Genomic DNA, 16475 nt, shown 5'->3' on the forward strand with positions numbered 1-16475 from the left:
GCCTCTCTGTTTCTAGATCTATAAACTAGGTGCCTGTCTCTCCCGAAGTGAGTATTCTGTGCCCTGAAATGAGCTCACAGGTGGGAAGAGGTTAAAAAATACCCGTCTTCCAAAACAAGAGGCTGATTCTCAAATCTGCTGCTCCTCCCTTCCCTTGCAATTTCATTCAGCGGATCTTCTTCTAGAAAAATAGATTACTGAGAGTATATTTAGGTCAAATACCTTTAATGGTTTCTTTATTTTGCTTTCTGCATGGACAGATTACCTGGCTGTCACAGCTGTTCACCTGTTCAAAGAGAGATGGGACAGCAACAAGATTGATCACCACACAGACAAATACGACAACGACAAGCTGATTGTCCGTAGAGGGCAGACTTTCTACATCCAGATTGACTTCAATCGTCCATATGTCCCCAGGCAGGATCACTTCAGAGTGGAATATGTCATTGGTGAGTGCTGTCTGCCCTAACTACGATACCAGGGGTCACATTGCAGTGAGAGGTGGGAACTGGTATGAGTATACTCTTCCCAAGTCCCATATTTAAGACTGGTTGGAGGAATGAGCAAATTGATCAAGCATCAATCATTTGAAAAATCTAGCATGTGTAGTGTAAAAAGTCATTCAACTGTTTTGTTTTTCCCAAATAATGTTGGCATCCTATTGTTTTGGCTTAACTTTAGAATTGTTTAATCGGTTTCACGTGCATCATTCAAAATGCAACAGGAGCACTGCAACAATAGTGTAAGACAGAGGCAGCTGGGGCTTTCTCCAGCTCTTGCCATTTTTCTTCTGGAAGAGGAGAATCTCTTCTTCTAGAAGGCTAAGGGGCTGGGGGGTGGTCATTCACATGATGGAATGACATAAGTGACTCCCACAAGCTGCCCTCTCTATGCATAAATGCAGGTAAAAATGCTTAAATTATTTTTTAAAATGACAGGGGCCGGAGAAATGGCTCAGAGTATTGCTCCTGTAGAGGACCTAAGTTCAATTACAGCTCCTATGTAAGAAATTTGCAACCATTTGTAACTCCAGAACCAGGGATTCCAACACCCACTTCTGGCCTGTAAATACTTCTGCACTCACATGTGCAGACACATACAACTGCATATAATTAAAGCTAAAATAAATCTTTTAAAACTAGATGGTTGAGCACAATTAAAATACATCAACAATATCAGTTGAAACATTTACTTTAAAGAACATATCTACTACTTGCAGAATTTTATTACTATGTTAAGATCACACACACACACGCACACGCACACACCCCACACACATCTTCCTGCTGATTTGCTTCCAGTCCATAGCCAGTAATTTTTGTTATTATTTCCTTTTGCTTCTCCAGGACCTTGTCTATAGTGAATTAAGCTGGGACAGGTTGATACTGCGGAGTGTCGCTTTAAGCTGTCCTCAGAACCTAGCTCATGGGTCTTATTTAGGAGTGATTCTACCTTCTAACTAATTTGCTTCCTTTTTCTTCCTCCATTCCTTCTCTTCTCTCTTCCCCCTTAGTCTTTCTATTATTGTAAAGAGACACCATGACCGTGGCAACTCTTACAAAGAAAAAGCATTTAATTGGGGGTAGCTCACATTTTCAGTGGTTTAGTTCATTGTTATCATGGTGCAACATGGAAAACCTGGTGCTGGAGGAGCTGAGAGTCCTAGATCTTGATGCTCAGGCAACAGAAAGTGGTCTGAATTTGTTATAGTACGAGCATAGGAGACCTCCAAGCCAGCCCTCACATTGACACACTTCCTCCAACAAGGCCACACCCACTTCAACGAGGCCACACCTACTTCAACAAGGCCACACCTCCTAATAGTGCCACTCTCTACCAGCTCATGGAGGCCAATTACATTTAAACCACCACACCTCTTTTTCTCCTTTCCTCCTTCCTTCCTTATTTAGATACACATCTAATATTTAAATGATTCCTTTTAAGGTATTTAAACAAGATGGTTCCAGATGAACTTAACGTGTACTGGTTTTCTAAAGAGAAGGTGTCCAGGAAAGTTCTGGGGAGAGTTAGGGCTTTTCCTCTGGTCAGGATTTTGCAAGCTTTTGTTTGACAACTGCAGTCATTAGCTGTGGGCTGACACAGCCCGCTGGAGCATTAGGTGGGAAGTGCTAACGAATTTGAAGAGGTGGGTGTGGCTTTTCTCTCTCACTCCACCTCAGCCTGCAGCAAAGCTAAACCGTGAAAGCGGGAACAGAGCGTGAACTGGGGCTTTGCTAACCCGTGGCTGCAGCTAGGGCTGGGCAGCAGCTGGTGGTGTTAATTTGCTGATACTTTAGTGCATCCCCCTTCTTCATATAGCTGAGAGAGAAAAAAAAAATCATTCCTTTTTAAAATCACTAATGGATTCTGTGTGACATTGCCACATATGTATGTTACCATGCTGTGGTGACGCTGCCACACATGTATGTACCATGCTACTATGACATTGCCACACATGTATGTACCATGCTACTATGACATTGCCACACATGTATGTACCATGCTACTATGACATTGCCACACATGTATGTACCATGCTACTATGACATTGCCACACATGTATGTACCATGCTACTATGACATTGCCACACATGTATGTACCATGCTACTATGACATTGCCACACATGTATGTACCATGCTACTATGACATTGCCACACATGTATGTACCATGCTACTATGACATTGCCACACATGTATGTACCATGCTACTATGACATTGCCACACATGTATGTACCATGCTACTATGACATTGCCACACATGTATGTACCATGCTACTATGACATTGCCACACATGTATGTACCATGCTACTATGACATTGCCACACATGTATGTACCATGCTACTATGACATTGCCACACATGTATGTACCATGCTACTATGACATTGCCACACATGTATGTACCATGCTGCTATGACATTGCCACACATGTATGTACCATGCTGTGGTGACGCTGCCACACATGTATGTACCATGCTGCATTCATCCTCTTCTGCTGTCTTTTGCTCTTCTCCTCACCTCTTCTGATTTCTGTTTGTTGTGACCCAAACACCCAAGAAGTGAGTTTAAAAGAGGGAAATTATATTCTGGCCCATGACTCAGCGATATTGTTCAGACCCCTTGTCTCTGCTAACTTTGAGCCCATAAAGGAACAGAATGTGTGGAGGAGGTAGCAGTTCAATTCTCTTATTGTGGACAGCAGAGAGACAAGGAACCGAGAGCCAGCTGTAAACCTTGATGATAAGCCTCTAGTGTTCTATTCCCTCCAACCAGAACCCACCTCCCCACCTTTCCAGAACCCCTCAAAGTAAACGCCACCACCTAGAGATCAATATATGAGCCCGTGGGGACATTGCAGATTCAAGCTATAATACCGGGTGTCCCCAGAGGATGTGGCTAGATTCCTGTCTGACTTTGTCAACCTGTGAACACACAGGAGCAGCCCTTCACAACAGTACCACTAGGGTAAGTCATTTATGATTACAGTCATCAAGTGCCCAAGCATTTCCAGACCTAGGCCAAGTGAAATATTCTACACATCTTTAGCCCTGCAATGCATCAAGACATTGTCAGCAACACTCCAATGTCCTATTTCTTTCATTTCTTGGGTAGCGTTTGTTAAAAGTCAACAGGGTATCAGGGACTGGGTTGGGAATGACATAGAGAAGTCTCATTCGTGACTTGTGCCATGTGGTTGTGGAGTATCAAGACTGGAGGAGAGATGCTCAGAGGACAGAGGATGAGAGAGCCCGGATGAGAGCCATAAACAACGGAGTAATGCGATTCAAGAAATATTCAGGAGGCACAATGAACAAGATGGGTGAGAGGCAAGAGAAAGAATGAATCAGGGGTAACCTTTGTGTTCTTTTGGCTGTGATGACCAAGCCAGTGCAGGAGAGGAACCTGTGAGTGTGGGAAGTGATGATGGTGGCGGTGCTTTTCATTGGTGACTCACTGGCAGAGGGCCACATCAGTGCCAGATGCTGGGTGTTTTCCACTTGCTTCTTCCGGCACCATTCTGGATTTTGCACTATGCCCACCTCTTTTCAGATGCTATTAAGATGAAGTGATTCATCAAATAAGCCCAAGTCGAACCCAAAAAGTACCGCAGCTGCTCTTTGGAGCTCCTGAGTGACTGTGGTGCCTACGTGTTCAAAGACAAGCTGAGGATGAAGCACGGGAGTAGTGTTTGGGTTGGACAGGAAAGAAATGGACTAGCGTACACATCTGGTTAGACAAGTTCACTCAGCAAAAATCAATCCTGTAAGTGGGGACAGGGGCTTGAATCCTGGGGGAAAACAACTTTAAAGAAGAAGCCAGAAACTGGAATCCTTGAGGAGGAAGCAAGGGCCAAAGCAAGGATCTGAAAGCAGGAGGAACTCAGAGAGGGCACGAAGACTAAGGAGAGCTAAGTTCCTTAAGGGGACAAGAGCGACCAAGGCTAGAATTTCCCACTGGACTCAACAGTTAGGGAGACGCTGATTATCTGCCTGACAGAAGCAGTTGTAAAGATCTGAAGGTAAATACGGTGAGAGGTCATAGCAGGAACATAAAATCCCAATGGTAACTAGAGATGAGAATTATAGGGAGGGCATTTTAGCTTGGGATTTGTTTCAGGACTCGCGGGGGGGGGGGGACTTGAATGCAGTAGGCAGATGGGGATGAACAACCAAGGAAATGGCCCAAAGAGCCAGAGAAGCCCTGGGTTCCTGGAGGAGAAGTCTAGAGCGTCAGCATGAGAGAGTGAGAGTAGAACAAAGCATCTATTGTGCTCAGGTGATGCAGGGGAAGGTGAGGCGGAGTGTGATTGCTTTAAGTAGAGATGTGAGTTTAACTAGTACTGTGCTCATGACTCAAGTTAGTCAAAGCCAGAGGAGGTGAACTGCACTGCATAGGCGTAGGAAAGCAAGGGACCCTTATAGCAATGTGTCAGTCCATTTTATAGCACTAAAACAAATTTCCTAAGGCTAGGAACTTCATAAAAAAACCATCAGGCTGATTGTTCGACATCTGGTGAGGGACCTGTTCACTGTATCCCATCACTGGAGAATGGCATCATGGACTGAACGTAAGCAAGAGAGAGGGGTCACAGGGAAGAAAGCTAGAGGCAGACAAAGATCAGACTCACCTATTAGAACAGCCCACTGTCTCAGAACTAACTTCCCCTGCAAAATCAGCATTCCACCCTTTCAAGACCAAGTCCTCAAGAACCTAATCTGCTGGCACTAAGCACTTTGCAATAGTTTACCTCACTCTGACTCTCATACCAAGGACCAAGCCTCCGGCACACGTTCTTTGGGAAACACATTAACACCTTATGTAAATCATTACAGTCTGAGAGCCAAATCTTTTACAACCTTGTGCCCTTTCTTATTTTTTTTAATAGTTCAGAAATTCCAGATAAAATTATCACGCGGATGTGTGCTTTTCACACATATAACAATTTCTCTGCAGAGAAATTTCCCGCCCTAAATCTCATAGAGAAAGAAGTCAGAGGCCATGTTGTGTCTACACTTTCCGCTTCATTTCGCCGAAAGGGGGTTATTTCGACATTTCGGAGGTGCACTTCTACAGGGTGTCATCTCAAATCTTTGCCCCCATGGGTTTCCGCACTGACAACAGGCGTGCTCACTTCTAAGCATCCGTGTGAAGCAACTAATAATGGCATCTGAGAAACTAGGCCAGTGTTTCCCAGGCTGCCTTCCCTGTGAACAACTGCCAGGAGATGCTCGCAGGGAAAAATAAGAAGTGTTGTGGTCAAATGCATTTGGCGCATGCTGTGCTTGTGTCTCTTCAGCCACCGCATACATCTGCATACTAGAGGCTCCGCGTGGCATGCAGTCAAAACACAGATCCCCTTTGTGGGGTGTTTACGAAAACTATTTTACCATAAACACTAGCCTAGTCTGTTGTTATTGCTAGAGTACCCTAGGAAGTGTAAAGCTCCAACTGGATGTTACCTTTGTTCTGTGGAGCACTGAGCAGGGTGGATGCTGCAACTTGAGGGAATTTGGAGTTATGTGGAGGATGCCTGATATAAAATCCCTTTTTTTTTTTAACTATGTGACCATTTAAGATTTTGTGCTAGCATTACAATAAATGTCAAGTTGGCATTCTTAGTCAACAACTTTGTTCTCAAAAATGGTTTTTACCCAGATGGTGGTGGTGCACGCCTTTTGGTCCCAGCACTTGGGAAGCAGAGCCAGGTAGATCTCTGTGAGTTTGAGGCCAGCCTGGTCTACAAAGTGAGTTCCAGGACAGCCAGAGGTACACAGAGAAATCCTGTCTTGAAAAATGAAAAAAAAAAATAGATTTTTAAATATTCCCTTTTAGTCACATTTTTATCATCTATCCTTTTGTTTGGCTTCTTTTACAGTAATGCTCTTTTTTTTTCTTCAGAGTACACTTAGTGGATGCTTACTGAACATTTTGCATGAGCAAGCACCAGGCTGGGGTCAGGACAGGAAGAACCCTCTGTCTTCCCAAGGAATATGGTCAAAGGGACATTCTGAGCAGTAAGATGTTCACTCCCGCCTTTGGGGAGTCCCATGGTCAGAAGGACAATGTGAGAAGTAGGGTGTTTAGCTGACTTCTGCCTCCAAGGGGCTGATCCACAGTCAGTGGGACAGCCTGAAAGGCAGAGGTGGAACCTGGTGCCAGCTTCTTGGGCAAGCTATTTGCAGCTATTTTGAAAGCAGTGTCTCACTGAGCACACAGCTCGGGGAATCCTCCTGGAGGAGCTTTTGAAGATGGGTCTGAAATGGGTGGTAACAGCGTCTATTTTGGGACAAAGGCCAAGAAGGTCAGTAGGACATGAAAACTGGAACATACAGGTTGTTTTGTACCACTTGTCAGCAGTTCCAATGTTCTATAAATAACCAGAAGCCCCGTAGATGGGCTGTAAGTCAACTGTGTAGGAGATCTGAAACCAAGAGCCATAGCTCACTCCTGAAATCCTGGCACTCAAGGGATTGAGGCAGGGGGATTGCTGAAAGTTTGAGGCCAGCTTAGATTAGAGTGGGACCCAGTTTTAAAAAAAAGAATAAGGCACTTCTTTCTGCACAGCTTTGGGGCCTGAGCTAACTGGAGTGATGAGAGGGTTCAGGAAGGACAGACACATGTGCAGAAAAGCTGGAGTCACGTGGGCTGTGCTCACCCTGATGGAGGCCACCAACTGCAAAACTCGGGAAAACTCGGCGTGCTTGTTGTATGTCTGGGTTGAGGATTTGGTTTTATTGTAGACAGCTGAACGAGGAGGTAAGTTCACCTGATCTTGGCAGGAGGCTCTATAGGGAGGCCAACACAGTAGGGCAAATTGATCTTAGACTACAACATCCAAACTTAAGGTAAAAATAAATCTTTTTTTTCTTTGTAAGTTAATTCTCTCAAATGTTTTGTCATACACTATGAAGCTAAGTAAACCAACTGATTATGGATTAAGGAATGTAATTTATATAAAATGCCCTTTCGTGCTAAAAGCAAAACTGGAAATGACAACACTGGAAGCGGGAAGGGTGATGATAATCACCACTGAAATCTGGGAGCCAAAGTTCACAGGGACTCAGTAACTTATTTGAAGATATGGGCAAATGATTTCTCTAGGCATTTCTCAAAAGAAGAAATATAAATGGTCAACAGATATTGAAAATATATTCTCCCTCCCTAATTACCAACACAATGTGATTCAAAACCACAATGAGATGCCTGTCACCCTTTAGAATGGCAATTATCAAAAAGTTGATCAATGACTAGTTTTGATGTGGATACCGAGAGAAGGGAATCCTTGTAGATTGTTGGTTGGGATATAAACTAGTAGATCATTGTGGAAAACAGTATGGTCATTCCTCACAAAAATAAAACCATAGCTTATATGATCCATGGACCCCACTTTAGGTATTTACTCCCAAGTTAAAATCAATATGCTAAGGAAAAATGTGCACTTGTGTGTACTCTTTAACATTATTCATGGTGGCTAAGATATGGAACCCACACAAGAGCTCATCAATAAACAGGGTGCATGTATACAACGAGATGCTATTATACTCTCTTCTTTGTAATGACATAGGTAGAACTGGACATTCTTCTAAGCGAGATAATCCTGTCCCAGAAGACCAAATAGTGTTCTTCCACTTACAGCTTGAATCTCTCATAAGAAATTTATATTTTTATGTTATGTGTACATGTATGTGTGGGTATAAGAAAAGGCCAGAGGAGCTCATTAGAAGCATTAACACTGGAGTTGTAGGTGGTCATAAACCATCTAAAATGGGTGGTGGTAGTCACACTCATGTCCTTCGCAAGAGCAATAAGTACCTTTAGTCACTGGGCTGTCTCTCCAGTCAACCACTCTGGAAAGCAGTGTGAGGTTTCTCAGGAAATTCGGGATCAACCTACCCATGGACCCAGCAATACCACTCTTGGGAATATACCCAAGAGAGGCCTTATCACACAACAAAAGTATATGCTCTACTATGTTTATAGCAGCATTGTTTGTAATAGCCAGAACCTGGAAACAACCTAGATGCCCTTCAATTGAAGAATGATTGAAGAAAGTATGGAATATATACATATTAGAGTACTACTCAGCAGTAAAAAATGAGGACTTCTTGAAGTTTGCAGGCAAATGGATGGAAATAGAAAACACCATCCTGAGTGAGGTAAGCCAGACCCAAAAAGAGGAACATGGAATGTACTCACTCATATTTGGTTTCTAGCCATAAATAAAGGACATTGAGCCTATAATTCGGGTTCTTAGAGAAGCTAAATAAGAAGGAGAACCCAAAGAAAATCATACAGTCCCCACATGTTGAATACTAAAGGTCAGTTTCATAGAAACAGAGAGTAGGAGGGTCATTTGCGGAGGCTAGAGGCTGGCGAAGGGCGCGAGGAGAGGGAAGGTGTTGATCAGGGAGGGCAGTTTCTGCTAGATGGGAGGAGGAGGCTGTGGTGACCAACTGCACGGCATGGGGGCCACAATTAATAATGTGCCTGTTTCAAAAATGCTGAAATACTAGATTCTTGATGTTTTCATCTCTCAAAAAAGATAAATTGACAAAGTGGTGGCTATGTGAGTTAGCTTGGTCAGTTTTTCCTATGACACATATATGTAGATCAAAATGTCACACTGTGTCCTTCCAAATATCCACAATTACTATTTATCGATTAAAAAGAATATACTCACAAAGAATAAGACACACTCAAAAGGCAAGTGCAAGGTAATTGCTGTCTTGTCTTTTCCCTCCCGGTGACAAAGACAAGAATTCCTGAGTTTCTACACATACTTACCTACCATCCATGCAACATTCCTGCTGATGACTTAATTAGTTCAAGTAGGAATCCTGACAACCCACAGGCCAACTTCTTCCTGGAATGATTTGTCTTCCATCCTAGCTTGAGTGATGGAGGCTTTCTGAGGTTGAAGTAGGAGGGACCAGGGTCCACGTCTTAGTATCTGAGGCTTCATTGCTCACCCTCCTTAGGAAGAGATGGAAATAGCTGTGCACACCTTTGGCTGTCGTCATCACCTCTTGCTATCTCAGACCCTTTGCTGCTCCTTCTGCCCCTTTCTGTAATGCATCACTCTTTCTTTCTCTCTCTCTCTCTCTCTCTCTCTCTCTCTCTCTCTCTCTCTCTCTCTCTCTCTTATGTATACAATGTTCTGTCTGTGTGTATGCCTGCAGGCCAGAAGAGGGCACCAGACCTCATTACAGATGGTTGTGAGCCACCATGTGGTTGCTGGGAATTGGACCTTTGGAAGAGCAGGCAATGCTCTTAACTGCTGAGCCATCTCTCCAGCCCTCTTTATCTCTCTCTTATTCTTACCCTTGTAAGCAAGTACACACACACACACACACACACACACACACACAAAGCATACATGTCTAGAAACACAACTTTCTAGGCAAAGTGAAGGTTCCCAGGCAAACAGTCACCAGCATATTTTACATCCCACATGCTTCATGGAACATGCAAGAAAAGAACCAAGAAAGTTGGGATGATCTCTCACCTGTACCTCTCCCCATCCCTCTTATTTCTCCACGCTCCTTTCTGGCCCCCTCATCTGACCTTACCCTTGCCTCTCCCTCCATCTGTAAGCACAGGTCCCCTACACTTCAGATTATTAGGCTTGGCTCATTAGTAGCCACACACAGAATTGAATCCACTTGGTTAGAAACCTGTAATCTGAACTGAGGCGCGATGCAGGGCGGGTACTGCTCCATGCTCCCTATAGCTCTAAGGAGTCACCAATATGAAGCGAGGGGGTGAGAAAAGAGGGGGGGGGAGGAAATACCTAATGAAAACTAATGTGCCGACCATCACACCTTGCTCTTACGGCTCCCATCTCAAAGGAAGCATCTTGTAAGTGGAAAGGAAACTCACTAAAGAAAGGCACTAAGTGGACTAATTATTCATCACCCTTGCCCTCTGGTTCCTCCCCAAGCGTGCTGCAAGGATTGATGGGAGACAACCAGAAGCTCTTTCAACTGTTTAGTGATAGTTGCTTGCTAATAAGGTGACCCAATTACCAGGCTTATTCTGAATATTGCAAGTGCATAGGAAGCTGCATCTCCACGGCGTTTCTTACAGGAGGATAACCCACATAAAGTGGCACTATAGTAGCAGCCAGACAGGCTGCATCAAGATGAGCTATAAATAGCCTGGCACGTCTTCGGCTAGCCTCACCTAAGATTTCAGTATTCATTTCTTGAACCTTTCTTGAATTTCCTCCTATTTCTGTCTCTCCACTCTTTCCTGTTCTCTCTCTCTCTCTCTCTCTCTCTCTCTCTCTCACACACACACACACATGTCCCAGGCATAAATGATAAATGGTTATGAATTTATTCACTGATTAGGAGAGGAATGGTTGCTGCATGAGTCTAACTATTCTGTGTATTCACAATGATTTCTTTAGCTTCGGGGAATTCAGGATCAGGGCTCTGGACCTGTACTACTGACTCTGACTGAACACTATCTTGACTGCTATTTTATTTACTGTGCTAAAGGCTGAATCCAGGGCTTTGTGCACACGAAGCAAACACTGTTTGCGTTCCATCCCCCGTCCCTTGCTTGGCGGTTTCTAATTTCTTTGCTAAACTATTAGAAAGCTTGTGAGGGCTCCTTCAGTCTCCCGAATCTACTTACCATCTGTGACTGATTACCAGCCTTTATAAGATCACGTCTAACGTCTAGTTCAGTGAATTTGTATCCTGAAACCTGACATCCTATAGTATGGTGTGTGTGTGTGTGTGTGTGTGTGTGTGTGGTGTGTAACAGAAGCTTAACAACCCATACTATCATTATTTAGCTCAATTGAAATGAATTTACCTTTAATTGACAGGTAAGAGTTCCACATTTTCCTAGGGTTCAGGATAATCATTTGGTACATGTATGCAGTATTGATGATCAACTTTACACAAAGATCATCTGTCTTCTCAAACACATTTCTTTGTAATGAGACCATCCAAACACCCTCTCCTACCAAATTTTTTCACGATACACTGTTGTTGGCTCTAACACAAAAGCCATCCCACCTATTTATCTGTATCATTTTTCCCCTTAAGTAGTCTCCTTATTCCTCATTTCCTCACTCTCCCCAGTCCCCAGTAACCAGGATGATACTCTCTACTCCTGTGAGCTTAGCTTTTTATATTCTACATGAGTAACCTCATGCCCCATCTGTATTTCTATATCTCGATCAGTTATTTAATACTGTGAATCTGAGCCCATTGGTGTTTCCAGAAATGCCAGGGTTTTACTTTTTTTTTATTTACTAAATAGTATACCATTTGCATGTGCTTCCCTTCCTTAGGGAACCTGGCTGTTGTGAGCAGTGCTGAAATAAATACAGAGAAGTAGACAATTGTTTTGCACACTGATTCCTTGTCCTTAGGTGCACACCTAGTGTCCCAAACCTTTCTCTAGAATATGTCATAGTTAGAGTAATAGGAATTCTGCAGTTAGTCAAGAGTTAGTGGGCAGGTAGGCAGTCTGGAAGGAGAAGGCAGGCAAGAATTGAAGAGCAAAATCTTAGAGAAGGCAAGTGTGTCTTAAGAAGAAACTTGAGGAACTGGGAGCATTTCAAGGATAAGAGCCATGACTGCCTCTAGGTGGAAAGGGGGCTGTTCACAGACATCAAAGGGTTTGTTCTCCAGTTTCTCATCAGCTTCTAATGTAAGAGAATTCCTTCATGGGCTAAAGCTTCTGGCTATATGCAGAGCTTGGGCACCACTCACTGTCCAGGCACAGAGATGGAAGTCAATCCTGGGGAGCCCATGAGGCCTGGGCATCATAACGGAGCCAGTCTGCTGTCCTTACTGGGTTGGTAACTGGTTTCCTACTTCTTGGTGATTGGCTGGGACATCTGGATTCTCCACACAGCATGTCATCATCCTCCCCCAACAATCCAATTCATTGTGTTAGAGTCCAGCACAACCCCCACTCCCCAAAAGACCTCTTTCATTCAATGATCAGAAGCTTATTTAAACAATCAAATCCAATTAAGTCACCATTAGTTTCCAAAGCAGTTTCAAACCAGCTCAAGAAAATGTGCAGGTCTCTGTGAAGACAGAGGCTAGGACCTATTCCTTCTACAGATTACCAAGAGTACCTGTGGGAAGGTTCTAGAAGGTAAAGATGGAGAATCCATATTAACCTAGAAAGATCATAGTTTCACACTTGGAGCTGTAAAAACAAAGCATACTTTTAAAAAATAGATACTTCTGGAAGAGAAAGCAAAATGATAATAATATGCGTTCTAATAAAACCGAGTATTTAATCTCAAGCCTTCATTTGGATGGAAAGTGGAGAATTATGTTCATGAGTCATATAGCTTGAGCAGCTGTTGTCATCTGCCTAGTCTCTGGTCAGGTAGAGATGCAGCTATTTGCATGATGAAACAGGAAGTACTCCCAGAACAGCAGGCTGGGTTCATCCATCATGACTCTGCTTCTGGATAGAGCTATATCACCAGCAGTTTCTTTAATGGGATGAGCATGCCCGGTAAAAGTAGCTAATCTTTTTCTGATGGCCACTGCTCATGCATTTACACAAATGGGATTCTTCAGATGATCAACTGCTCTTCTGGAGGCAGCCGTGTCCTGAAAAGACACGACAGCTCCACGAGGAAGTTTGGAGAGACAACGTGGAAAGCATAGGGAGCTGGGGACCGTGAATCAGTGGTCGCTAGGATGAGGATCCTGAGGGTTGTTGAATCTGTAGTCAAGGCACAACCAAGCAGTAGACAGAGGAGATGTGTCTAGGGGCAATCATCTGATGAAGAGTTAGGACCGGCTGCTCTGGTGAACGCGTCTCTGTAAATACCTCAATACCTGTATCTGCTCATGGGTAAAGGTGATGTCTATCATGAAGTGCATTTCATGAAATTACAGTATAATACTTGTTGGGGCTGCACAGAACTATCATCACTTCTCCCAGCCCACTTACTTTGCGAGCCTAGAAATTGTCTACATCCAGTGAACAGTTTAAATACTCCCCTACACAGGGTCAGACAGGGTCTGATGAAGCTGAGTGGGTTATAATCTGGGACACCAAGAGAAAAAGAAAGTCTAGGAGAAATGTTGAGAAAGTTGGCATATAGAAGAACTGTCCTTAGCAAACCTAGTCTATATAAGCATAAGAGAGGACAGAAGGGGAAGTCACTAGAAACCTAGAGGAATGTGGCCAGGGTAAAGAGAAAATTTTATGGTTTAAACAGTGTGGACACATTTCTAAATGGTACAGAAATTCCATTTCTATGAGAGAAATCTCCAGGAGCCAAGAACGTTTGATTGGATAGGGTGTGTCCTTGGTTGCCTTTAAATGTCACAGTGGTTGCATTCAGCATAGTTCAGGTCAAGCAGAGGTACCCATTCAAGATGAAACAGGGAGAAGAAAACCGACCTGTAAGGGATGGAGCAAACAGGAACAGAGCTAGGAAACAACTCCAGAAAACACGGAAGACAAAATATGGATTCTTTCCCAGCTCTTCACTGCAGAGACAAAAAGCCCAAGCTTTAGCCACTTGTGTCCTCGAGTAGGAAAGAACCAAACTTGTCTCCAAATCCGCCCTTGCTATGTAGGGTACACAGGATCCTATAGGCACTCAAGGTTCTGGGTGGAGGTTGGCAGATCTGAGCTAGTAGGAAACTTAAAAAGATCACCTGCAGGGTGAATGGGTCTCACCAGTGGCAACTACCAGAAATTTAGTGTAACGGGGGGAGGGGAGGGCTGAATGGGCCAAGTCACGTGCCTCTGGGGCTCTAACACCCTGGGTGTAGTCCTACTACAGATGTGGTGTGTGATGATATATCAACGTCAAGAAACCTAGACACTACTGTCCAAGCCTCTAAAGAACTGCACAAAGCTTGCTGAGAAGTTTAGAAGCCACACACTTCAGCTGGCCCAGCCTTCACTGGCAAAAGCCTAGTCAGTCAGTGTCTTCACATACCATCCCCCAAACAGTCACATTACAGCTCATTCTAAGAAAGCCGGTTTCAGCTGACAGTAGTGGCAAAAGCTTAATATATCCACTCCTGCTGACCTTTGATATCTATGAAAGTCATTGTATTGACTCTTATTCCATTTTGTATGTTGCAGGGAAGAATGCTTTAAGACCCAACCTTCTACAGTGGGGTTGTATCACTCCATAGGATGTGCAGAAAGCATTGGGTTTTTCACATTCTGTGTACACTGTCTTCTTCAAAGATTTTTCCAGATCTCAGGCCCATGGTCCAACCATGATTACTGAGATAAGCCAATTATCACAATCTGACTTCCCATGGTCCCCCACTAAAGGGAGAAAATAGATATGATGAGCTCAGTCTTAGTAAGCAAACAGAGGAGCTTTAGTGTGGGAGCGAAAGACGATTTGGAGAATCAACTGAGATAGGCTAAAGACTAAATGTATTCACCCTCCAAACTCCTATGGTGATCTCCTATCCTCTGGCATGATAGTATTCAGAGATGGGGTCTTTCGGAGGTGATTGTGTCATGAGGATAGAGCCATCATGAATGAAGTCAGTGCCCTGCCCAGAAAAAAGACAGGATCAGGCATCCATACTTTAATCTCTCTTTTCTGATCACACTAGGACATAAGGACAGAAGTCTTGAATTAGGAAATTGACCTTCACAGGGAAGTTTATATGTTCCAGCACCGTAATTATCAAGAACTAAGCTTCCAGACATATGAAAAATACATGCCGGTAGTTGAAGTCACTCAGGCCATAGTATTTTGCTACAGCAGCCAAACTGATGAAGATAGGAATCAAGGACTTTAACATCTGACCCTTCCCGCAGTCTGGTAGCAAAGTTGTGACACCTCACACTGTGGTAGTGGGAGGCCCATGGAGAAAGACATCAGCAGGACTTTATTTGAGGGGAGGGAGTCCATTCATCTGCACAAAGCTCTGAGCTCCTCCAATAGAGGCACTGTGTTTTCTATTTGCACTATCATAAGGACTGGTGCTATTTTAAGTTCTGTTTCCCTGTCTAGGAAAAATAGAAAAGCAATGCTCCTTTCTCTCCCAGCCTCATAACTGGCTCCCCACAGTAAAAGCCACACTCGATACTCCACACCTTAAAATAAAGTTGACAGTTACCTCCAGGTTCAGCAGAAAGCTAGTGGCCAGATAGACAAAAGCCTCTAATATTCTGAAGCAATTAATTTCTCCGAGGAGATGAGGAGATGTTTCTATGACTAAAGTGACAGAAATGAGGTAGTGGGAACAGCAAGGATGACATTTGCCATCCAACAGCTTTCAAATTTGTGCAACGTATTCCCAAGTGAGAGGAAATGACACGCTGCCTCCAGGATCTCATTTCAACCATTTAAATCTTTCCTAACTTTTTGTATTTGCGAAACAAATTGCTTTAAACATGTCAAAGACACTTGAGTTGAGTGTTAGCCAAATTTTAAAAATAAAGATGATTCAGAAAGACAACACTTGTGTTTGTAGACTTCAAGATAAAATTTTAGGGAAACAAAAGCCACAGCCTTGATTATTTAGGGCATAGGCACAAGGTAATACCCTTTAGAAACTAAGAAGAAATTCCCCCTAACACCTTATTTTTGCTAGATTTATTGAAGACCTCCCCATTATGGGAGATGAGTCTTCTCTGTTCTCCTTACACATTGATTCCTCAGCCTTCTGGATTTGGTCTGCCTTCTCAGGCTAAGCCTTTGCTAGGGTTCTTGCCCTTTCCCACCAGTCAGTGAATAGTCTCTTAGAGTTGATGTCTCCTGGGTCCTCCTCATGCCTCTTGGTGGAGACAGGATGGTCCCTAACATGCTCTTCTGAAAGACTGGGACTCATGTATCAGATAGAGTTCAAGAAATGTTTCTTATCCTAAGAAATTCAGAGTTGCATCCCTAGTAGTTGCATGCCTGAAAACAATGAAGGCCATGAATGTGTGGAATATTTAAGCAGTGAAAAATGTATGCATATTGCATAACTTTTGTTATATAACATTTTGTT

General features: G+C 43.4%; 1 protein-coding gene across 5 annotated transcripts in view; it reads left to right on the forward strand.

Annotated features, from left to right (window-relative positions):
- Positions 1–16475, forward strand: part of F13a1 (coagulation factor XIII A chain) — a 406032-nt gene that overhangs the window by 266301 nt on the left and 123256 nt on the right. For all 5 annotated transcript variants that reach the window (XM_050142342.1, XM_050142345.1, XM_050142343.1 and 2 more), the window contains one exon: positions 261–449. In XM_050142342.1, coding sequence (XP_049998299.1) covers positions 261–449 — 189 coding nt within the window. The remainder of the gene's footprint in view (positions 1–260; positions 450–16475) is intronic.

The sequence above is a fragment of the Alexandromys fortis genome, unplaced genomic scaffold (genome assembly GCF_014885135.2).
Source record: "Alexandromys fortis isolate MF-2015 unplaced genomic scaffold, M_Fortis_MF-2015_v1.1 scaffold_5, whole genome shotgun sequence".
NCBI classification, from domain to species: Eukaryota; Metazoa; Chordata; class Mammalia; order Rodentia; family Cricetidae; genus Alexandromys; species Alexandromys fortis.